Source organism: Trachemys scripta, chromosome 4 (assembly GCF_013100865.1).
Source record: "Trachemys scripta elegans isolate TJP31775 chromosome 4, CAS_Tse_1.0, whole genome shotgun sequence".
Lineage (NCBI taxonomy): Eukaryota > Metazoa > Chordata > Testudines > Emydidae > Trachemys > Trachemys scripta.
The window spans coordinates 84,721,055-84,746,258 of record NC_048301.1 but is presented as its reverse complement, the minus strand read 5'-3'; the positions used below and the strand labels follow the sequence as shown (position 1 = coordinate 84,746,258).

Genomic DNA, 25,204 nt, shown 5'->3' with positions numbered 1-25,204 from the left:
TTAGCTAGTTTTTATGAACTCACTTGTGGTGAGGCGATATAATCCTCATCTCAGCTTTCCCATGATATTTTCATCCACCTTTTTAATTTTCTGCAATGATGCACTCCCTGTGCACTTTCCATAATGACTAATTGGCCGTGATTACAAGTGTATGCAATAAATGTTACACTGGTTCTAAATTTAAAGTATTGGTTTTAGTCTGTAAAACACATGGTTTCGACCCTGAATAACTTACATAGCATCTTTCATTTCATAAAATCATAGAAATGCAAGACTGGAAAAGACCTTGATAGGTCATCTAGTCCAGTCCCCTGCACTGAGGCAGGACTAAGTACTATCTAAACCACACCTGACAGGCGTTTGTCTAACCTGTTATTAACCACGTCCAGTGACGGAAATTCAACAGCCTCCCTCAGTAATTTGTTCCATAGCTTACCTACCCTTATAGTTAGGAAGTGTTTCCTAATGTCTAAACTAAATCTCCCTTGCTGCAATTTAAACCAATTATTTTTTGTCCTGTCCTCAGTGGTTAAGAACAACAATTTATTGATGCAATAACCTTGGAATTCAGATCACCCAGGATCTCACAGTAACTGGGATGTGTGGGTGTTTAGAAAGATAGATAATATACAGATTGAGAGCAGAACACTTTCAAGGAAAGGCCCTCAGGTCGGGAACTTATTTCTCTCTGGATCTGACAGACTTCAGGGGTGAAAACCTGTCTATGGGAGTTTTTCCATTGACTTCATTGGAGCCTGGATTTCACCCCAGGGATGTTGCAAGACACATCTATTCATTCAGCCTTTAGGTTGAGTGACTTGGCTTGACAAAGTGACATTTTTCTACATTGTGTTAACTTGATTCGTTATATGTGTTTTTAAATTCTTGTATTGTTTATATGCTGAAGGCACACTGTAAACATTGCAAAACAAATTAATTAATAACACCACATTTTTCCTCTGATTCCTCCCTCCGTAACTGGTCTCAGATATGAAAGCCATTCATAAAAATAGAAACGTCATTTTCTTTTGCTTTCATGCTTAGAATCAAACCACTTCTCTTTCCTCCCCAACTAGTACAAAAGAACATTTGATTGGGAATACCAAACCAGACCACGGTCCATAAAGTCCAGGATCTTGCCTACAGTAGTGGCCAATACTTGATTCATCAGAAAAAATAATAATAGCTTAATGCAACTATCCAATTGAGCAATGTGCCCATGGAGAAAAGGGAAAGTAAAAAATAAAAAAAAAAAAACTTGCTTGAATCCTGCGGCAATCAGTTTATTCCCTGAAGCATGAGATTACCCTTATTTCCTCAACTGGCATATTCACAAATTAAGGTTGAGCTCAAATTATAGAATTTGGATCTGGATTTCCCCAGACTTCATAATGATCTCAACTACGCTAGTTTTACCAGCTGTAATTCCAATGCCTGAGTTCAACAGCCTATCCTGCCAGAGACTTTTTATTTAATCTGTGTGCCTCAATTCCGTAACTGTAAAATAGGGATAACAACACTTCTATACATCCATGTTTGTTAGGTGCTCAGATACTGCAGTGATGCGAGCCAATTAAATACCTAGATACATGCTCGCCAAGATTTCTAAACATTACTTAGGATGCCTCCATTTCTGGGTATCCAGCTTGGAGCACCTTAAAGTAGACTAATTTCCAGACAGTGGAATATTCACCTTCTGAAAATTAGGCCCCTTTTAAAGTATCTCAAATCAGGCACTGAAAAAGGGAGGCATTCAAAATCACTAGTCACTTTTGAAAATCTGGGGGTGGTTAGCTAGACTCCAGTAATGTTGCTCCTGATTTACATCAGCATCAAAAGAGAATCAACCCTGCCACATCCCCAACCTTTGCAGGTTTCAGATCATTGAGAAAGATTGGGGAATATTTGTTAAATAGGGACTCAGATCTAGATTTAGGCTTTCAACAGACATTTAAGGAGGTATTCAGAACTGTTGTTTCAGCTCTGGCCCAATGCCCCTTTTGTAAATATAGCTCCAGTATTCATCTACACGACCACTTACGCCACTGAATTCCATGGGCTGCCTAACCACTCCACAGAGGACAGTCCCTTTATTTTTTGGGAACTAAATTTACCTGCCTGAATGGCATACAATAATTATTTTTACAATCTGAAAAGGAAAAACCGTATGCATTTGTGATTCTCACAGTCCCCCGATCTCCTTCCTGTCTCCACAATGCCATTAGTCCTCCACACAAAACAAAACAAAAAAGTGGAAACAAGCAACAACAAAAGATTCCCTCTGAAAAATCCCCACAAACACAATTTCACCATACCCATGCTCTAAGAAACCACCTCTATTATGTGGGTTTATCGCTGTGCAATAACTAACATCTAAATATATATTGGAATAATGTAAAAAGTGAATTCATAATATTTGAGAATGGAGTAATATATCTCCTTCCCCACTTAAGGAAATGACTGAATAACTCATTTGAGCCTTGTCAGTCTTGATTTAAACTTATTTCCTCTACCATTATGCATCCTCTCTCTGGCACACCGGTAGCATACAAAGAAGATGAATACAAGATGTCATAGTAAAGCATAACACAATATTATTCCTGTCCTACTGAAGTCATGAACCTGTCTATCAACATTTTAAGTTTCATGAAAAAGCACTGCAAGTCTCAAAGTCTAAAAATACATTGCTACGGTCTCTATCGAACAGAAGTTAGACTCTGCTGCTACCAAGTTCTGGAACCCTGTAGACCTCTACAACTCAGCAGTCACTGAGCCAAATCATTATTTAGGACGTAAAAAAAAACTTCAAGGCTGTTCCTCCTCCAATTGAAATTGATGGCAAAATTCCAACTAACTTCAATTGCAATAAGATCATGCCCTAAAAAACAGCTGCCTCAGGATTCTGCTGTGCTCCAACACTCAGCGAGATGTGAAAGGTATCTCTTTTGCTCCATCCCAGTGCCCCTTGTAAGCTAGTGGAGCTCCATGAGCATGTTCATGGAGTTCTCCTTGATGACCTTATGCAGCTACCTCCTTGCAAGAGAGCAAACGGAGCTGTCAATGTCAGCTGGGTAAGGCTACAGCTACACATTTATTTATTTATTTCATGGCTTCCTTCTGGTGCTGATCACCATAATACAGTATCTGAGTACTTCACAGATACTAATGCCTTCCCCATCCCATCCATGAAACCCGGAAGAACTATTATATCACTGTTTTATAGACAGGCAAACTAAGAAATACTGAAGTCAATAGACTTGCCCAGGTTCACACAGGAAGTCTCTGACAGAACCACAGCCAGAACTAAGATGTACAGTCTCAGAGCCTTCTGCCTTAACCATAAGACCAGCCTTCATTTACTGAATAATTATCTAGCATTGCTTATATACAGTGGGTTAAAAATAATCCTTCTCTAGGCAATGGAGTCACACTGAACGCATCTTGAATACCCTATTGTACCTTGACTACAATAACTATAATTTTATAGACATGACAGCAACTGACATGTTATCTGGGGATATTGTTTACTCTAAAAGGTTTAGATTCTTCATGACTCACTCAAGGGGCTTTCAGTGGGCAAAGGAGAACAAATAATTTCCAATAAATACTTTAGGCCAGATACTGGGTATGCCTACAGCACACTACACAACACTTTACCTGATTAACCTCATCTCTGATAGCTCCTGCCACTCCACTGGGCAGAATCTTAAAGGACAAGAACAAGGAATGAAGAAAACAATGCAACAGAACTGGGTCATGGACCACATATTTAAATGTTCCTCTGTTCCTCCAGTAAAAACCTTGGTACAGCAGGAAAGGCAATAGATCCACTCTTTTAAACAGATTTCCCACCTTACTATTTACTATATTTTTTAAATTAAAGTTGTAAGAAACAAAGGAATGTGTTAGATTAGAATATATCTCAAATGACAGCCAGTGTACAGCCAACCTTACTTTAAAAAAAAAAAAAAAAAAAAAAAAGGCATTTTAATTCCTGAACTTGGATGTTGTTGGTTTGGTTTTCTTGTTTGTTTTTTTTTGTTTGTTTGTGTTTCCAATTTAAAAGTTCTCATTGCTCATGCACTTTTTATTCCCTGATGCTCTACTCCAGCAGGAGAAACATAAAAGGAGCAGACAACATATTTTTTTCAGATGGACCCCACTTCTTAGTCTGCTTGGTTTCTATTTCTATTTCTCTTTAAAAAAATTAAGGAAATAACCAAGAATATCCATCAAAACTATAGGTTGCTCATTTTCAAAGTACCTTACAAACTTTAGTTGCGTGTTAAAGGCATGTCAGCAGGTATATCTATTTCCCATTAACCCTTAATATTTGTAACACATCACTGGCTATGTGTAATCATTTGTTCCCTCCCACTGCTATTCAAAGGCCCAAAGTAAAGGCCATTGCAGTTAATGGAACAGTTCCGATTGACTTCATCAGACTTCAAAACCCAGGTCCAAATCTTTCTATCTGTGTGAGCACCTCAGAACTCCAATATCAGACTCTGTAATAGTTCTTACTCTGAGAGTCTTCCAAGAACATTGAAAAGAGCAATCAAGACATGGCAATAGCAGATGTTAAAATGACACAAATTTGGGCAAACTTACAGCCTTTGATATATTCACCTCACTACATTCTTCTCATTAATGCAAAGTAAAAGGCAGCAAAGGCTTTCACTAATTGTCAAGTATCTTCCTTTCATATATTCAGATACAAAAAGGATAATTTTACACTGAATTTGAAAGACTAAGGTCAATGATTAATCAAGCACCAGGTGTCAATGTGATAGTATGAGTCAGCAGGATGTGTATGAAAGGGCTGTGGGAGGTATAAAAATGGATTGGAGGATTTGTTCAAGATTTAAAGGCTTTCAGGCTCCTTTACCTCCTGGTCCTTTCTCTAAGTTTTATAGGCAGGAACCACCCTTGGGTATCAAGCCAAACCTTGTCACCAATTAGAGAGCTGATTTTCTGATCCTGACTGCACATACACTCACAACACACACACACACACACACACACACACACACTCCTTTTCACATACTCTTTCAATACTCTAACTCGTGCATGTGATAGTTTCTAATATTTGGAAGTGACACTTTTGCACATTCCAATTCCACTATCTGCCCCCTCACAGATGTTCAATGCTTTCCAGTGTATGCAATGATATTAGTACACCAAAAGGATATATGGAGGTGTGCACACGCAAAACTGCACACATGTAAGTGGGGGCGGCACTGAGACCCCAGTGAAAATCAGGCCCTACACTAGTCAGAGTGGTATTTTTGGTTCTCTTGGCTAGTAGTTATTTAATTAGATAGACATCCTCAGTATTTATTTAGGCTGAACTGAAAGATTGGAGCAGGGAGAGCATCTCATCTTAAGGGAGCTGAAAGTATTCATCTATTGACTAAAATAGCATTCTCTTCTCCTGTGATTTAATTTGTTCGATTAAGTCCGTAGAGGCACCACTTCTTATTAGGCATTCAGGAATTAGCTCAAAGTCTAGGACACTAAGCCATCCTAAAACGTTGAAATTTATATATAAAAATCTACCCTACCTAATACAGGATTCTGTGTGTACTTTCAGCTGTAGTTTTTCTCCCACTGAAGATTAGGAGGGCTCAGATTTTTTGGCAGTTCTCAACAGTATCCTTTGCTGGCATCCTCTGTTTTTACGCACAACAGATCACTTTCACCTTCTTATGAAATTTACTGAAGTCTCAGCAGGACATATCGGTGCAATTAAAAAAAAGTTGATTCCCTCTTCGAATGCAAAGGTGTAGGAGGTTAAGATGTAAAGCAAACTTTTCATGCCAACACTTGGAGAAAACTCTAATTAACTGAATTGAGATGCTACAGTTGAGCCAGGAACTTAAAATCGTCTCTTTTTTTCCTCTCCATTTAAACCTCTACTACAGTCTACCCTCAAGCCATGCTTTAAAGATATTCCCATTGCCTTGGAAGTTATTGCGAAAGTATAGAACCAAATAGAGGTAGTTAGTTATGGCTGCATGCTGGGAGCAGAGCTGAGCTGCACCACCCCAGGGGATGCTCCAGGAAGAAGAATCCCTTCCCAAGCACAGGGGGTGTAGGCTGCACTACTTTCACATAATGGCCTGCTCTCCTCTCTGTGCTGGAGCAGATCTGCATCCTACTGTTGAGGGAATAGGGCCATAATCACATCCTAGTTCCCTTTCTAAAATGAAATGCAGAATGTAGAGGGCAATAACTTCTCCCTTGCAGGGACACTGGAACAATTTGTATAGTGGGGATGCTAACAGTCATTGAACCAAACTGTAAACCCTGTGTATAATGGAAAGCCAGCATCCCCAGCACCCCTAGATCCATCACCTATGCTCCCTAGATCATGTAAGCACAGCATCAATAAAATTCATATGGGGGGGTGTGATCCAGCTTCTGTTGAAGTCCAGGGGTGTTTTGGTGTTCATTTCAGTGCAAGCAGGACTGAATCTATTATCTTTTCCACACACAGAACGGTCTTCAAATGCCCAATCCTGTGTTGCGTTGAGTGTCCTTGACTGCCACTAACCTCAATGAGAGATGAGTGCTCAGTATATCATAAAATCAAGTCCCAAATGCAAGCAGTTTCTCGGTTGGTAGCTTTTTGTTCCTGCTTGTGTTTTTGTTGGGTGGGCGGTGGAGGGTTGGGGGACGGGGGGGGGGGGGACTTGCACACTAATGGTGGCAATATGCAATCCTTACAGCTTTTTAGAGGGAGGTAGCGAACTGGAAGCCAGAAAATAAATGGTACCAATACTGAACTTTTAAGAAGAGCAGCCCCTTTTAGAAGTTTCCCTTTAGAAAAGGCATTTAGGCTTTTGTTTTGTTTTTAAAAAAGGACACTTGATTAAGTGAAATGAAATTAGAAGCTCAAACAACATCTTCATATATTCTTCAAGTTTCCAGGCATGCTGAGTGAAGCACTCCACAGACAGAACAGACTGCACAACCGTGTATCACACTTAAATGTAATCACAGCTGAAAATAACATCAGCCAGTACCTACAGTACACTGAGGTATATTTAAGAGTCCCCAATCAGCAATCGACCTTTCCTACATGTGTTCATAATAACAATGTACTGTTTCATTTTTATGCTTTGTTTTCTTTCTTACTCTATTGCGTTCGGTCATTTTAGAATATAGAACAGCTTTTTTCTTTTCTCCAATTGCAGTTTTTTTCCCAGGGGAGAGAAGGGGGGAGGAGGAAAGAGATGGCTTGTATTTCTCAGAAAAAATTTACAGAACACAATGTCTTACCTGTTGCAATCAACATGAAGCAGAAGGTGGGATGCACTAAGTGACAGTGCAATCTTATGCCACTGTCCATCTGCCATCCGGTACGGGAACACCTCTGTTCTTGCCTTTCCATTAAATCTGTAATGATATCTAATCTCGTCCCTCAGGCCGCTGCTCTCCAGTTCAAAGTAGCTGTATTTGAAAGATGAAGAGTCAGTTCCATGTTTTAGACTGTGTTCTCCCTGCTATCACCACCATTTCCCTCCTTCTACTCTAAGGCTTAAAAACAGTTCATTCATTTGAAAATGAACTAATCACCACATTAGGTTACAAATGTAAAACAGGTTACATAGTATGGGTGTTAGATCTTGTAGTTTATTATTTTTAATAAAAGAGTGAGATAGGCCATAAAATATTAAATAATATCACTTATATGAAGATTGCGCATGTTAAAAACACCATTAGATAGCCCTGAAGATCAAAGTTCCCTTTTTTATCCACAGTACAAGCATCCCTCCACTGCTCTACCAATGTGCTTCATCTCTGGGCTGGATTTGAATGGGCAACCTAGAAATGATGGGCTCTATTCACATTACTAATGCCAAAGAAGAGGTACTATAGGAAGAATGCACCAGCTAATTAGCGGAGTATCATCTACTTGCCACAAATCTCATTTTAAATCTCTCCTCCAAAATTTGTGCTTACTCAATGTATTGACTTTTATTTTTAAGGCTGTAATGTTTCAGCTTTACAAGGAAATTAAAGTCACCAGATAGAGTAGGTCTCTCAAAACCTGGCACAGTAAGGTAGAACCCTGGGACATATGTCACAACAGAACAGTCACAGGATAGCACTTTCTTGCTAACAAAACAACATATTTATTTGGCTCAAACTTCCATCAATAGTTGCTTCACACTTGCGGGAGGAACTAGAGAGCCAGTTAATTTTTAAAGTGAGTTTAGTCCCTGTAAAAGGTACCAGACTAGCAGTCTGGCAACTGAGCCACGCCCAGCACCAGAGAAACTTCCCCAAGCTGGTCTACCAGGGACAGCCTCTAGGGACAAGAGGGGAGACTGACCTCTATGCCTGTTTAATCCTAGGCCTATCATAAAATTGCCAGGGAAGGATGTGGGCAGAAACTAACAAGAGCAGAGTGGAATGAATGAGGACTGCACAATTCTTGTGGCCTTGAAGGAAGCATAAATGCACAGCCCTCCAATGCTGTAGGTATGCTCTGGGGCTTTGGGAGAGGACTGGGCATAAGCTAAACAGTAGGAAAGAGGGAGGAAAGGAGACTCGAAGGAGAGGAAAGAGGAGAGAAAACAGAATTATTGGGAAGACACAAGAATGGAAATGGGAGAGGAGGAAGAGACAGTAGCTGTTTGCTAGTGGTACATCCAAGGGAACTGGGATTGCTGCACTGGACACTGCATGCTTACATCACCGGTGTGGGGAGGAAGGAGTGCTTTGCTTCACTCTCTATCAAGCCTCTCCAAAAGAGGGAAGAAAAATCAGTCTTGATGGGCCTTGCTCTCCACTGCCAAAAGCAGATTTCCATGATACTGCATTTGGAAGGAAGATGAGATCACAGAGGAAGAAAAGAAGAAAGGCGGGGACCCATACTGAAAGAAGACTAAAGACTGAAACACGAACTAGTGGTGTGGAGGAAAGGTAATACACCTGCCCAACTCTTGAAAGCTAAAAATAGGAAGAACTGGAGAGAGAAAATAGGGAAGCATTTAAAGCCACTGAAATATATAGGCTTAGAGAAACTTTTCTGAGGGATAAAAAGGAGAAAGATGCCTAATTAGTTAAAATCTCCAGAGATTATTAAAAATGAAAACATTTTAAACAGCTCATTTATTCTTGGCCACTCATGCCATTTGTCTACTTTTTGCATGTTGCACAGCATTGGCAGTTTCACTCTGGTTTGTAGTCAATTTCACTCTCTGGTTCTCATGTAGCAGCCCAATGGTGCATCATTTGGGATATAAATGCTTCCAGGGAATGACTACATCCAAACAGAAAACTCTTTGCACTCGTCAATTGACAAATACATGTAATGCAGTTTTGCTTGTTTTGTAATATTTTCTTCCCCATCTTTACCCAAAAAAAAAATTTAACTTTTTGGCCTAAAATACTCAGTAGAAATATGTAAAATCTAAAACAGTTTGTAATGAAGAGACAGACAGACACTCAGAGAAAAGGTGAGAGGGAATAAAAAGAAGAGCCGTGACTTATTTCATTTAAGGGGGGGAGGGTTGCAGTTCAGATTTCCTTCCACGTACCAATCCAATTAATTGGGAAACTAAGAAGAAATATCTATCTAAAATGCTGGATTCCAGCCATCTGAGACACTGCAAACCTTTCATCCCCTTAATGGACAACAATGAAATTAAACATTAAATCGATGGACAGAGGAGCCCTGCAAGTAAAATAGGATGGAAGAGAAACACTCTTAACCATTATTCTCTGATACATTCTACTGTTTCACATGACACATTTTACATAGTTATTGATTTTCTTTCAAATAGATAGAGGGAATTAACAATGCAGATTATCCAGTTGTTCAAGGCAATGATTCTCCAACTGTGGAGACCTGCACTCTTGAGCAGTGATGCTTCCAGTTAATTCCAGTTTAGTCTCGGATTATTTTAGGATTTTCAGAGATTTTTTTTAACCAATTACTCTAAACCCAAAAACAAAAATACAAGCCTCTCTCCGCACCTCATGTGATCATTTCTTTGTCAGCTGTTCCTGTGGTGTGAACTCAGCCATGATCAGATTTACAGAGGACACCAAAATTGGTGGGGCAGCAAATACACAGGAGAGAGAGTTACACCGCAGCGTGACCTGGCGAGACTGGAGTAGTGGGAGCTACAGGCAACAAGGGGAGAGTCATTACTAACAAATGTTAAATCCAACAGCCCAGGGAAATGAAATAAATCAGTACAGATAGAAAACGGGGAAATGTAACTAAATAGCCACTCCCAGTGCATTAAAATGAGCTTATCTTCATTCTATCTAGGTTCTTATGTGGTTTTCATAATTGTAACATCTGAGAGATTTCCAATAGAATCTGCCACAGAAAAAGTATGGGACTAGAATCATGGGCTTAGAGGAGAGCTAATCCTAAAGAAGTAGGCCATTTTATTAAGGGGCCCACTACAGGAACACTGGTTCAAGGTCACCACAACCAAATCTAGGCAAGCCCAAAACAGAGAAAGCTGTTCCTTGCCGTTTCCTTTTCTTGTTCCTTATTGTCTTTTCTTCGCCAACACTATATACACCATTCTCTCATTTACATTTCCTACATAACCAGATACTAAGGTGCACCTGAGCTCCATTCTGCTACCTCCTGGTCTCACCCTATGACTCTGAAGGCAGCCAGGGACTAATTTGACTCCAGATACAATTTAGAGAAGCCTCAGGACTGCTCTAATTTATATCAGTTAGAACAGTCCCCTAGGGGACTTTTATTAGTGCACACCCCAAGATTGCAATGCATTTTGGCTACTCTGGGAGGTTCCAGGGAGTGCTCCCTCTATGAAGTGCCAGCCAGAGACTCCAGCTGGTTGGAGCAAAAGCAGCCAATGCAGGGACAGTTGTACTATGGGGAGTAGTGAAAATGGGGCCCAACCAGGGATACCCCTCACTCTAAAATACCTTTGGACACAGAACTGTGCAGGGGAGACCTCCCTCTGCCCTCAGCACGTAGCCTTGCGGAAAAACTGCCAAGAGCAGCCAGCCTGAAAGTCCAGCCAGTAATAGCAGAAGGAGCCAAAGCAGGGCCTCTGGACACTCCAGTCAAGACTATAGAATATTCTCTGATTTTCTCTGCCTGGGCTGATTGGCTGTTTGCACCAACCCTCCATTTCCCTCACCAGGATCTTCACTTCAACTTCACTCCATAATGCCCTTCTTTACCCTCTGCCCTCCCTTACCCTGCCTCACTCACCGCTTCCCTTCTCTTTCCATTTAGCTGATCGCCTCCTAAGTAACCATGCTCCCCAAATAAACAAAAATTGTGGAACTAACATGCCGTTTACCGCCACCCACTGTTCACTCGCCTTGTGTTTTCTATACCTTCCCACACCCTGTGTCTGACTTGTCTATTTAAATAATATTGTCTCATTGTTTCCTTATACAATATTGTCTCTTTGCATCCCTCTGTTTTCTCTTGTCTTAAACTTTGATGGTAAGCTCTTTGGGATAGGGACAGCCTTTTTGTTCAGTGTTTGTAAAGTGCCTAGCACAATGGGGTCCTGGTTCATGACTGGGGCTCCTAAGTGCTATAACACAAATAAATAAAATAATAAGTGCCACTAAAGGAGTACAAAAGTGAAGAATCGGGATTTGGACCAGTCATATTCTGCACTTAGAACAGGGCCCCTTCCATCTGAGAATCTTAGAGAACTTACAAATATTGATAAATTAAGCCACAAGATATACCTTTGAAGAAGATATCATCATCCCCATTTTACAGATGGGAACATAAGGCACAGAAAGATTAAACCATCTGCCCCAAGGTCCCACAGGGTGTCACTATCAGAACTAGCAGTAATATTTAGGGACCCAATCCTAACTTCCCAACTAGGCCACACTTCATCTGTTTCCACAATGACATCTCCTCATACTAGTGGACAGTGATGACAATTAACATTGTTAGGAGCAATTTATGATGTTCAGATATTACCACCTCAAAAACCCATAAAGTGGCACTTGGTTCTTGACTGCCAGCTCAGAATAAAGCAGGGGTAATAAAATAACATCCGCTTTCAAAAAGTGCACACGTTCGTTCTCCTTATGCTTTCCAGTCACTGATCTGCTTTGTCTATCAAAAAAGGCTTGTACACTATTGACAACAACAAAAAATACTCTGGGCCTGATTTTCATTTCCATGGAGGACTCTTTGCACAACTGTGGCACCATAAGCCCATCTGTGTCCCCAGGTTTCAGAGCCCAAGCTCCAGCCTGAGCTGCAACTTCAAAGTGCTATCTACACAGCTATTTTTAGAGCACTAGCGTTAGCCTTGCAAGCCCGACTCTGTTGACCTGGGCTGGAAGGCTCAAAGCCATGGGCTGTGTAGACATGCCCTAACTAATAGGCCTTAGAGTGGGGGTAAATGTACATTGCACCAGTCTTACATAATTTGTCAATTAAGTGTTTTTTCCCCACCAAAAAGGTACGCAGAGCTACTTAAAACACGGAACAGGGAAATCGAAAAGATTTGGGGAAGTGGGATTTGCCTATACTATAAAATGCTGACTAGGATTTTTTTTTAAAATGTGTGTCTGGCAAGGCAGAGGGAAGGACAGACACAAAAGAAAGTTTTCCCCTAAATTTCCCAAGCAGCAATTAAGCATTATAGTGTTGTCTGAATCACGGATCCGAGTGCAAGGTGCAAGATAGAGGCAGAAAAAGCAAAATAAAAAAAAAATTAAGGAAAACATGGCAGAGACACACACACACCTCCAAACATATAACATTAAAAAATTAACTGAGGCTGGTATTGCGGAGGATCTAACCTTTTGTTGTTTATGTAAGAGGCAAAACAAAGGCAGAAGAATCTAGGTTTTCTAAATGGAAGAGCAGAGCTTTGATAAGGAAAGTCTTAAAAATTCACCTAAAAACTGCAATATCAAGAAGATTCTGGAGAGATTATTTTATTTTTTGGTACTCAATAAGAGCACTATCAATATAAAGGAGCTGCTTGCCGCTGCTGCTGGCAGTTTGCAAGCTAGAACAGCACTAGGACAAGCACTGTCAATGAAGTTGCACTTAGGAAGTTAAAGGTTTCATAATTGCCATCTGCTGTCAAAGCACAAAAGAAGTCATTTAAATGGATTTCTCTCTCCTCTTCACATAAGCAGCATGGAAGAGGCTAAGGTTTCAGAAGTGGGGGGTGGCCCACCTACAGAAATAATAAGGTGGCAGAAAAATATATATATAAATGTAAGAGGTTTATCGCAGAAGCTTAAAGGACTGAGTGCAAAACAAGCAGCTATAATAGGAAATGCATCACTTTCTGCAATAATTCTTCATAATCTCTCATAGACACAGAGCTAATCACCTACCACACAATGTTTTGTTTGTTAATAAAGGACAATGTCCCAGCTCTTTAAAAATCCGTCAGATTAAATTAGATTATGTATTGTAACTGTATGAGTCAACTGGCACAATGTGTTCCAAGACAAAGTGGTTTCTCACTTGGCAGGCTTTAGTAGGAATAGTTACTTCAGGGAATGAAAACAGGTGTTGCCACTGGCCTTGGGGATGATCCTCCTATTTTGGTGTCAAGCCATTGAGTAACAACATCCAAAATTGCCCAATTAAGATTCAGTCTCAGAAGATTCACTGTACCAGCAAGTGCAGCCATTTCTTTATAGTGTAGGATATGTTATATGGTTAGAGTGCCCATGGATGGCATGCAGCCCCTGGTGGTTTTGCCTTCTCTGGAGTATACCACTAGACAAATCCTGAGCCTGGTTCTTATCTCACTTACAACAGTGAGAATCAGAAACAACTCCACTGTACTCAATGGAGTTAAACTGGGGTGAGTGGAGAATCAGACCCAATCTATGCAGATGTTTAAAAACATGGGCTGGTGTAGACTGCTCCATTGACTTCAGGGAAACTGCATCAGTTCACACCATCAGAGAATCTAGCTACATATACACTTGCACAAACATTGCCCGCATTCACAAGTTGACTAAGCAAGCGAATAAAAGGCAAAAAGTGAACAAACTCAAAGAATATTACTGGCTTTATTTTAAAGTACTAATTCTCTTGGAAATAATTCCCTCAGTATCAAATTATTGTCTTTTCTTCTTCTTTCTTTAGAAGGTGGATGAAAGCCTCTCTCTCTCAATTGCAATGACAAAGAGAGGCTACTTGCTCCTGAAATAAACCTTCTCTGTGTTACACCCAGTGTATGATCTGCGAGTTGTAGAGACAAATAAATGAGAAAATATAAGCCTGGGTAAACAACACCCCCATATTTCTGCCCCCTCCCTTCAGTAAAGAGTAACGGAAGTCAAAAATCTCCTTCATTTACATCTCACCTTGGATTCTAAACATAAATAGCGGAAACTGATCCTTATTGTAACTCCACAGAAATCAATGGAGTCGCATCAGGGACAAATTTGACCATTTTAGATGCTTTTGCTGCATTTTCTTTTTTTAGCTTCTGAATAAGAGCCAACAGATTGTTAACATGGTGAACGACTGCTCTTCCAGGTCCATGTTTCTGTGAAAGGCACAAAAGCTGGAGCCTGTCTGGGGTAACAGCCGCCCGGGCCACTGTGGGGAACTCTGGACTCTCCATCTGACCTGGGTGGGGGGCCCAAAAGCAGCCCCCGACCCATGTCCCCACCCCCCAGGGTATGCCCATGAGGGCAGGTGAAAGGTCCAGGGCTCTCCATAGCGGCCTGGAAGGCTGTTATCCTGGCCAGGCTCCAGCTTCTGGCTGGTACAGGGGTGGTGCCTTTGGGAGGGACAGGGGCGGAGCCACAGAGGGGGCAGGCCTCATGGCCCACTCAGTTTTATGAAGGATCCAGAACTGCTGGCTGGAGTCAGAAGCCAGGTGTCAGAGCCAACATCAGAACAGGAGTCAGAAATCAGAGCTCAGGGTGAGAACCGTAGTCAGAGGCCAGATGCTAGAGCCAATGGTCAGAGCCAAAGTCAGGAATCAGAGCCCAGGGTGAGAACCAGGCTACCTGGAGTGAGGTAAGGCAGGAGCAGGGAACAAGCAGGTACAGGAGCTATCACGGTCATGGGTGAATGCTTTGAGTTGCTGCTGAACTGCTGCTGGCCTGCAGACCCTTCCAGTCAATCAGGCAGACTACTACAGACCAGCTGTGCTCATTAGGTTGCCCAGAGAATGATTCTGTTGCAGGTCTTGATTCTTGACAGCATCTAAGTTTCCTGGAGGAAATGCGGCACACAGAAAAACAAGATAGGCCTCAGCACTCATTTCTCCTGAACAAAACTGGTGGTCAATAAGCAAGTCTAGAAATACTGACATAGACATCTCCCTATAGAGATTGCCCATCATCATAACCAGCCCTGCCTCTCTGACATGTCAGTGTGATGCTGAAATGAAAAGGGTCTTTTCTATATTCCAACTTACTGCTGTAGTCAGCCTTTTATCACCTTTTTGACAACCTTATTCAGGAACAAGAGACTTGAGAGAGTGTTCTGGATGGAAAATTTGTCAACACCGAGTGAGGGTGGCTTGTATTTTTAAGGAATGATGATCTACATATTTTTAAGATGATGATCAGATACAAGATGTGATTTGACAGATAGAATGCTCAGATATGTATATTAAGGAAACACATTGCTTGAGGAATAGCAGAGTGAACAGTTAAGAGAGCCTGGCTGAAGTTACTATTATTTGTTAGCATGGAAATTACTGCTGCCCCCATTTTTATAATTAGAGCATCTGAACATTATCATGTTTTACAGATGTATCATCAGTTGCCTATTCAAATTCTAGTGGCAGAGAGCAAAAAACCAAATTATGTTGCTAAGTGCAGAATGGGTTTTAGGCATATAAAAAGTTGGACATTTTAAAATAATTACAAGTCCTTTGGAGATGGGCATTATTATCCTACAATCATCTCAATGTGTTTTACAATCCCTCTGTTAGCATGTGGAACTCTTATGTACCTCACACAAGGGGCTTGTTAAGAGGGGATAATGCCTGCCTTATTGAAATTTATTGCTTGATCATTATCCTTTTCTCGTCATAATCACGCTTAAGCTTTAACCAGGCACTTGACCCAACTCATTTCAGTTCAAGATCATGGGAATAAGATGCTCAGTAGTATACTGTAACCTGGAAACAGCTACTATGGATGCAGTGACCAAAGGAAATGGAATAGACAATACCAAAGAAAGAAAACCTGTGACAAAAATGTATAAACACCTGAAATGGATGAGGGGAAGATTATAAGCAGGATTGATTGGGTTCATCCATCAGCTACTTAGGAGAATCAGCTTCATGTAATCTACATCTTTACTGATGCACAGACCCTAACCTCTAATTGCCAGATGATCACAAATTTCATTCAAAAATGCTACTGATCTCAGGATGCATTCAATAAAATGGCAGAAGGAAAGCTCTACAGTTCTGAAAAACAGCTGACTAAAGCTGGCCTAAAGGGTATGGATTCTTCTAAACAGCCTCTGCAGAAACAACAAATGACTTCAATGCTGCCATCTAACACTGGACACTAATGTCATTTGGATTAAAGCTATAATCCTGACTACCAATAGTATCCACTACTGATATTTGTAAACATAATGCTTGGTCAGTGTTCAGAGGATCTCTGTGTGGATTACTTGTTTAACCTCTTATATAGAGCTCTGAAAGTCCCCATCATTCTCAGGAAAATGAAAAAGTGAGGCAGATTTAAGATCGTAACTCAACTGCATCCCAACACTCTCATTTTAGAAATCTGAAGGCACAAAAATGTGACTTCCTTGAGTTGAGTTTTACCGTGCTCCAAATCCAAATACCTGAATCTGAGAGAATGAAATCCTCTATCCCTAAAATAAAAGGAATAGTCAATTAAATAACTATAATCAGCCCTTTTTTTCTATTGAAGTACTTTACATTAACCTAGTCTGAAAAGTTTAATGAAAAAAATCCTCCACTGTGACATTTTGTTCATTAAAGGTATGTGTGTCTTTTTGTCCTATAGTTCTATATGCCAGGAGGGGTATATCAAACTGCATGGCACTTAGCCTTTATGACACTCAAATGTGTCTGTGTACCTGCAACTAGGCAAATATTTATCTCAATACAATTTTCTTTTCTTGTGTGATCATCAAAGAAAATGATAACCCTTTGTTTTTGTAGATACAGACGAACACGGCTACCCCCTGATACCTAAAGTCTGACTGGCACAAAAAGACAGCTCCTTCAGAGTACAGTGCAAAATAACTGCTTGTATTCAGAGTATGTGGTAGAAAGATTAACTTCAACATATTCTAGGCTCCTATCACAGATGTATGAACATCCATTTCCTCCACTGTTGAAGCAACTGCCCACTGTCTGTCAAGGTGACACAAGCTCTCGACAGGTCATATTAAACCAATAAGGTGATGGTACATGGCAGAGAGGAAAAAATGACAACATCACATCTTTATTCAAAAGGACCCACTCACCCTCAGTCCATCTGGGTGGAACATGAATCTGCAACTAGCAAACTTATCTGGAAAACACTACTGTTGTGAACTTGCATAGCTCAGCCTTGGATGGGGCCCTATGGTTATAGTGGAGATGGCACTCTAGACTGTTTCCTCAGTGTGCAGAATGCCCACCTAAATACCTCTGGCTAAAAAGAAAAATGCTCAGGCCACTGTAACAACGACCACCAGCATAGATCACAATCATGCAAACCTAGGACCTTCAGCACAGTTTAGACCTCCTGAGGTAAAGTAATGACTGCTTTAGCTGGTCGCAGTGCTAGGCTGTTATCCTCGGATGGACCAGCTACTAATAGAGGACTTGACACACACTGTGCTAGTGTGGAATATACCACCAGGGCACAAATAGGATCTGGGATATGCTGAGTAGAACTGATCAAAATGCGGAAAATATTTTCAGGGTGGGGGGAACCCTGGAACCATATAGCCGAGTTTCAGAAGCAGATTGTTCAGGTTGGACAGAAAAAACTCTGTTCTGCACAAACACCCAGGACTGCACCCCTACCTCAGGCCTCTTGTGAGAGAAGGGGGTTTCAACCCTCTTTTTTCGCTCAGAAAAAGATGCTTGTTCTTGGATAGAAAGATAGTAGGCAAAAAATTACAGATAAGTTACTGCAGGATCCATCCCTCTGCTCCTCTCACCCTCATCACTCTAGCAGCCATATTCACCATTCCAGTCTTACCCAGCGTGCCCCCTTGCAAGGAAGCATATAGTGTTGCAGATGAGCCCTTAACTGATTTTCCTCTCACCCAGGGTACCAACAAGTCCACACAGCCAGTTAAGTGCTAAAGAGCACCTCCTGTGGAAGTCCCATTTATTAATGGAAAAGTCAACACAGAACATAAACAAAACGTTCACACCAATATCTCATTCTTAGTCCAGGTCCCCCACCTGAATCCAGTGTTCACTTCTACCCAGGCTCTTTCTCCAGGGTTCTCTTGGTTCCAATCTCTTCCTATGGTGTTAGGTCTCTTGCTCCTACCAAAGTAACATCCTACTCTGGAGTCTGGGGACATTGGTCCATTACAACTCTTCTCCAGGACAATGGGTGATCCTTCCCAGGCCGGGCTTCAGGCCAGCATTGGGAGATCCCTGGCTGAGACTAGGCCCTCCTGGATGCCTGCTGGTTGCAGTTCTCCCCTACCCAGAAGCAACTCTTACATACTCTCCATCTCAGTAGGTTCCCTAAAGAGCTCACCTTCTACGGCAGGGGTCAGCAACCTTTCAGAAGTGGTGTGCCAAGTCTTCATTTATTCACTCCAATTTAAGGTTTCGCTCACCAGTAATACATTTTAACATTTTTAGAAGGTGTCTTTCTACAAGTCTTTAATGTATAACTAAACTATTGTTGTATGTAAAGTAAATAAGGTTTTTTAAAATGTTTACGAAGCTTCATTTAAAATTAAATTAAAATGCAGAGCCCCCGAGACTGCTGGCCAGGACCCAGGCAGTGTGAGTGCCAATGAAAATCAGCTCGCGTGCCATAGGTTGCCTACCCCTGGTTCTAGGGTCCCTGCTCAACCCTCTGGCTCAGGCTTCTCTAGGTATCTCCCTTCCATAGGAGCCTCCTATCTCCCTTTGGAGTTCCCTCCAACTGATCTTGGGTCGCTTATCAGGTCTAGGTGCTTGTTTACTAATAAGCCACCTGGGGCAGTCAATCACCCTCACATGCAACCTTTATAAAGCAATCGGGCAGATTAGGACCTAATTCCCCAAAAAGAGCAGTTGTCCCATGACACCAGACAGTGATTGTGTCTACAATACAGCAGGTTGCTGAAACTGCTGTGGAGGAAGAGTCAAATTAATTAGTGCCAGGGAAAGATATCCTCCCCCTTAAATGGGCCAAATGTCTCCTGGGAAGCTGCCTCTCCCCTCATTTTTGTGATAACCATCCCCTGAACCCAGATGGCTGCAGGAAGCCTGAGAGTAGAAGATGTTAGCCACTCCCCAATAGCATCTGTCAGAAATGACAGCTCTGCCTGCAGCCCAGCCAAACAGAGGGAGAAAACCAATCTGGCCATTTAGTGGGACAGAGGTCAGTTTGACGGCTAGTGTGGCCCCTCTGGCAGCCACTAATTTGCAACACCAACACACTGCTTAGCAGAGATCCATTCCAAAATTCCAGCAGAATGGCTATAAAACTTTCATCAATTAGTTGAGAAAGTTGCCTTCAGTCTAAATTACAGGGAACTCCAACAGAGTGCCATAAAACAAGCAAATCGAATAACTCAAAATGCTGGGGAGGGCTCCAGGGGGAATCTACACAGCCTGCTTCTAGCCAACCCTGACATTTCAGCCCTGTCCAATTTCAGCCTTAAAGAGTTTCAGACTGTCATCCCTTCTATTCCAATTGCTGACAAGGTCCAGCCATTGTGTTTCAACAGCTGGTTATTGCCAGTGCATTAATGCTTCTGACGGACAACAATTGTCAGTCCATTGTACATAAAACACCTGCTCTCAGCAGGAAGCCTCAAGATGGCAGGTAGCTCCTCTTCTTTCACAGTGTTTAAAACTCCACACAGCTCCCACTGATTTAACTTCCTTGTTTTTCTTTTTCCTTCTTCATACTGGAATCCAAAGGACAAAGTCAGGGCCAGACCCAATGCCCATTGTAGCCCATAAGAGTCCTTTCCATTGATTTCAATGACCTTTGGATCAGGCCCTCTGTACAGAAATCCAAATCCCAATTATCAGCCAGGTTCACTGGTTCTTTTTACTCCACACAAACAAAATGTGTGCGTACACCTTGCACATGCTGCATGCCTGCTAATTCAGAGGCAAGTGAAATGAGCCAGACTCTTTGAATATTCTGGGTGTACTGCATACAGCTTAAGTGATTCAATATATAAATAATGAAGCTGTGACTTTTGCCCTAAAACGTAAAGGTTAATGGCTATATTTGCCATTTTTCCATTTCCTGAATACTGTATAACCCAGAATCTAATATGCATATATACAAGTTGGAGTGAGTCCCTAAAAATGCTACACTAAGTAACTGATCTTTCAGTTTTGCAATTAGGGTCAAAAGTCCCTTGCGCAGATTCCTTTTTCCTAATTAGGTTTCAATTTTTATTGAATTAGTTTGTTACTTGTAAAATCTGGTACAATCCTTTATACTAGCTCTCTTGCAGCTTCTTTTATATTTATCCTGGGGGGAGGGGAAGGAGAGTGTACTGTACAGTGGTCCAAAACTGTGGTCTGTGGACTAGTGGTGCAGAAAGCATTTCCAGGTGGACTTCAAAGCTGCTCTGCTTGTAATGGTGGAGAATGTGCAATACATGCAGCAGTAACGTTCAGTTGATTCCTTAATACATTTCAGTTGTGCATACAAAAGTTTTCTAGCAGACCCCCTTGCATGCCTATGCCAGTCTGGATTGCCACACTTGCAAGTAAAGGGCCAAATTCAGATCTTATTAAATAAGTTTTACACTAGCAGTGGAGCTAACTCCTGCAATTTTATTGCAAGTCTTGCAATAGTTGGTACTTGTTTTTCTAAAGCCCCAATTCCTAGAGTCATGGGCTAATGTAAGAATCTCATCTTTCATTCTAAAAAAAAAAAAAGGGGGGGGGGGGGAAAGTTGGTATCCCTCATCTTTGGGAAGAAAAGCTTGGAAACATGAATCCTACAGGGCCAAATCCCTGAGGCAAATAAAAATAACCTAAAATATACTACATTCTTAAAAAACTCATGTCTTCTTTGCTCATCTTGTAACTTTAGAACACTTGGTTGGCAATTGGTTTAACTCCATTGATTTCAATGAATTTGCTCCTGATTCAGAACCAGCTGTGAAGCCTCAGAATTAGTTGTGAAGCCTGTCATGAAGCCCCCTTCTTTGTCGTCAGGTATAAATTCAGCCATAATCAAATTGTTTGACAATGGCGGGATGCCAAATTTCAACATGATTGGGCAAGAGAATGGCAGGACATGAAGGAAGAGCTGATACTAACAAATGGAAAGTGCTACATATAGCAAGGGGAAATAAATAGGAGATAGTGGGTGGGACGTAAGCAAGCAGCTTCACTCATCACGTTAAAGTGAATTTTTCATCTTTCCTCCTTAATATTAACTTAATATCACTCTTGTAGGTTACCAAGTACTATAACTCTAATAGAAAGGTGTGGAATCAGGATTGAGAAAGATCTCCAAGAGAACTCCTCTATCAAAAAGAGATGAATAATAGACAAGAAATTGAGAATCACTGTTATAGAGCTTCATTTTGCCTCTTATCCTTAAGCCTTAGTGTCCCCTTCCTGTACCTCCTCCCCGCCTCCAAACACTGAATTTCATTCCCTGACCCCCTTTTGCATTCTCTGCATGTAATCTAACTTATTTACCACCTGACTGTTCATATACCCATTTTCTCCCTTCCATTGCTATTCTCCTTCTTGTAAAGAAGTCTCATAGAAGACTCATAGAAGATTAGGGTAGGAAGAGACCTCAGGAGGTCATCTAGTCCAACCCCCTGCTCACAGCAGGACCAGGCCCACATCCCAGCCAAGGCTTTTTCAAGCTGGGCCTTAAAAACCTGTAAGGTTGGAGATTTCACCATCTCCCTAGGCAAAGCCGTCCCTAGGTTCGGTGAATGTGGGCAACCATCCTGGTCCCCGTGCTTCGTGAGGAGGGGCAGGGAGGCGGGAGCAAGGAGGAGCCCCCCTACCGATCTCTCCCTCCCCCAGTGTTTCCTGCCCGCCGGCAGGCCCTGCCAATCAGCACCTTCCTCTCCCTCCTAGCGCCTACCGCAGATCAGCTGATTCATGGCATCTGGAGACGCTGCGGGGGGAAGGGGAGAAGAGTGAGGGCACAGCACAATCGGGGGAGGAGAGTGGAACTAGATGGAGTAGGAGCAGGAAGAGGTGGGGCAGGGCTGAAGCCTTGGGGAAAGGGTGGAGTGGGGGCAGGGCATGGGCGGAGCCAGGGGGAGCACCCCCCATCAGATAGAAACTCAGCACCTATATCCCAGGCCCCACACCCCCTTGCAGGGCCGGTGCAACCCATTAGGTGACCTAGGCGATCACCTAGGGTGCTACAATTTGGGGGGCGGTGACCACGGTGGTATTTCGGCAGCGGGACCTTCCGCCGCCTCTGTGGGGGGTGGCATTTCGGGGCAGGACTTTCCGCTGCCTAGGGCGGCAGAAAAGCTGACAGCACTTCTGCCCCCTAGGGATGGATCTGTCCTTATGTAACCCATTCCAGTGCTTCACCACCCTCCTTGTGAAATAGTGTTTCCTAATATCCAACCTAAACCTCCCCCACTGCAACTTGAGACCATTGCTCCTTGCTCTGTCATCTACAACCACTGAGAACAGCCTAGCTCCATTCTCTTTGGAACCTCCCTTCAGATAGTTGAAGGCTGCTATCAAATCCCCCCTCACTCTTCTCTTCTGCAGACTAAATAAGCCCAGTTCCCTCAGCCTCTCCTCTTAAATCGTGTGTCCCAACCCCCTAATCATTTTCGTTGCCTTCCGCTGGACTCCTTCCAATTTGTTCACATCCCTTCTGTGGGGGGAGGACCAAAACTGGAGGCAATATTCCAGGTGTGGCCTCACCAGTGTTGAATGAAGGGGAATAATCACTTCCCTCGATCTGCTGGCAATGCTCCTACTAATACAGCCCAATATGCCATTGGCCTTCTTGGCAACAAGGGCTCACTGCTGACTCATATCCAGCTTCTCGTCCACTGTAATCCCCAAGTCCTTTTCTGCAGAACTGCCACTTAGCCAGTCAGTCCCCAGCCTGTAGCAGTGCGTAGGATTCTTCCATCCAAAGTACTGGACTCTGCACTTGTCCGTGTTGAACCTCATCAGATTTCTTTTGGCCCAATCCTCCAATTTGTCTAGGTCACTCTGGACCCTATCCCTACCCTCCAGTGTATCTACCTCTCCCCTACCAGCTCAGTGTCATCTGTGATCTTTCTGAGGGTGCAATCCATCCCAACATCCAGATCATTAATGAAGATGTTAAACAAAACTGGCCCCAGGACTGACCCCATGGGCATTCCACTTGATACTAGCTGCCAACTAGACATCAAGCTGTTGATCACTACCCATTCAGCCCGATGATCTAGCCAACTTTCCATCCACCTTATAGTCCATTCATCCAATCCATACTTCTTTAACTTGCTGGCAAGAATACTGTGGGAGACCATATCAAAAGCTTTGCTAAAGTCCAGGTATATCATGTCCACCACTTTCCCCATAACCAGAAAGCCAGTTAACTCATTGTAGAAGGCAATCAGGTTGGTCAGGCATGACTTGCCCTTGGTGAATCCATGTTGACTGTTCCTGATCACCTTCCTCTCCTCCAAGTGCTTCAAAATGGATTCCTTGAGAACCTGCTCCATAATTTTTCCAGGGACTGAGGTGAGGCTGACCAGTCGGTAGTTCCCCAGATTATCCTTCTTCCCCTTTTAAAAGATGGGCACTATATTTGCCTTTTTCCAATCATCCAGGACCTCCCCCGATCGCCATGAGTTTTCAAAGATAAAGGCTAATGGCTCTGCAATCACATCAGCCAACTCCCTCAGCATCCTCAGATGCACTGCATCCAGCCCCATTGACTTGTGTATCCTTTCACCACTAAGGGCTGCTCACCTCCTCCCATACTGTGCTGCCCAGTTTGTTTTGTAAGCTTTCCTCCCATTTCATGGACCTCTGGGATGCGCTTCACTAGAGATGGAAAAGACCTAGTCACATCTAGTCCTTCCCCCCATTAGTGCAGGACTATCCCCAACAATTCTCTAGGGCTTTGTCCTTCCTAGCTTTAAATGTCTAAAGCGATGGAGCTTCCATCATTTCCATTAGAAGACAATTCCACAGCCCAATAATTCTCAGCATTTAAAAGTTCTCGGCATTTTCAAGCTTGCTAGCCTATCACCTTACCAGGATACCTTTGGGGAAAGCAGAAAAACAGCACATTTGGGAAGTCATTTTACATATTACACAGTATATTCAGGTGAATTAAATAGAAGTCACAATCAACTACCCTTAACTATAAATCTCTCTCCTTTATGATCTATACTATAATTTCTAACATCACAACTTACTATTGCTGGGAAAAATCAAAAAAAATTTGTTAACAAAGTCCTTTAATTGTTGAGGAAAGTCTGTTGCCAGAAGGGCAGATGCAAAGCCGGGTAAGTAGCATGGGTTCCAGGCCATTCAAGGCCACTACTGGTTTGGCTTGAGTAGGCTTAATATGAAAGTTTCTACTAGATCCCTGTGAAATCCAGGGGTTTGTGATAGATAGCACTTCAGAGTCACAAGAGGCCTCAGTGGCCCTGAAGGCTACATTTTGGAGGTTTGGAGAGAAGAAGATTGTGACTAGCAAAGCCCACAACACGTACCTGAACTACTTGGCCTAACAGAGTTTTTCAGTGACGAAGAAAGGCCATTTGGGGCTAGAGGTCAGCGGAGACTGTTTTCCATCTCATATTCAAATTTTATTTCATCCATAATTTAGAAATCAGATTGAAAACCAGCAGATTTACCATTATGTCCAGATAGTTATGTACATACTAGCAGACTGTTCAATTAGACTTAATCTGTGTTAATTAGGTTTTCCATTTTCTGAGTTCCAGATTAACACATCTGGATCATGAAAAACAAACATTAAATCTGCATTACCATTAAGACAACTCAAGAAGCTAAATTCATCTGATACTATTTTATTGGTGTCTTCTATATATTATAAAACCCGTCAAACAACAACATAGCTTAATACT

The 25,204-nt window shown here is 42.1% G+C and overlaps 1 protein-coding gene across 3 annotated transcripts in view; it reads right to left on the bottom strand.

Moving 5' to 3' along the window:
- NELL1 (neural EGFL like 1) overlaps positions 1-25,204 on the bottom strand; it is a 438,513-nt gene that overhangs the window by 374,685 nt on the left and 38,624 nt on the right. For all 3 annotated transcript variants that reach the window (XM_034769800.1, XM_034769799.1, XM_034769797.1), the window contains exon 4: positions 7,285-7,455. In XM_034769800.1, the coding sequence (XP_034625691.1) occupies positions 7,285-7,455 (171 nt within the window). The remainder of the gene's footprint in view (positions 1-7,284; positions 7,456-25,204) is intronic.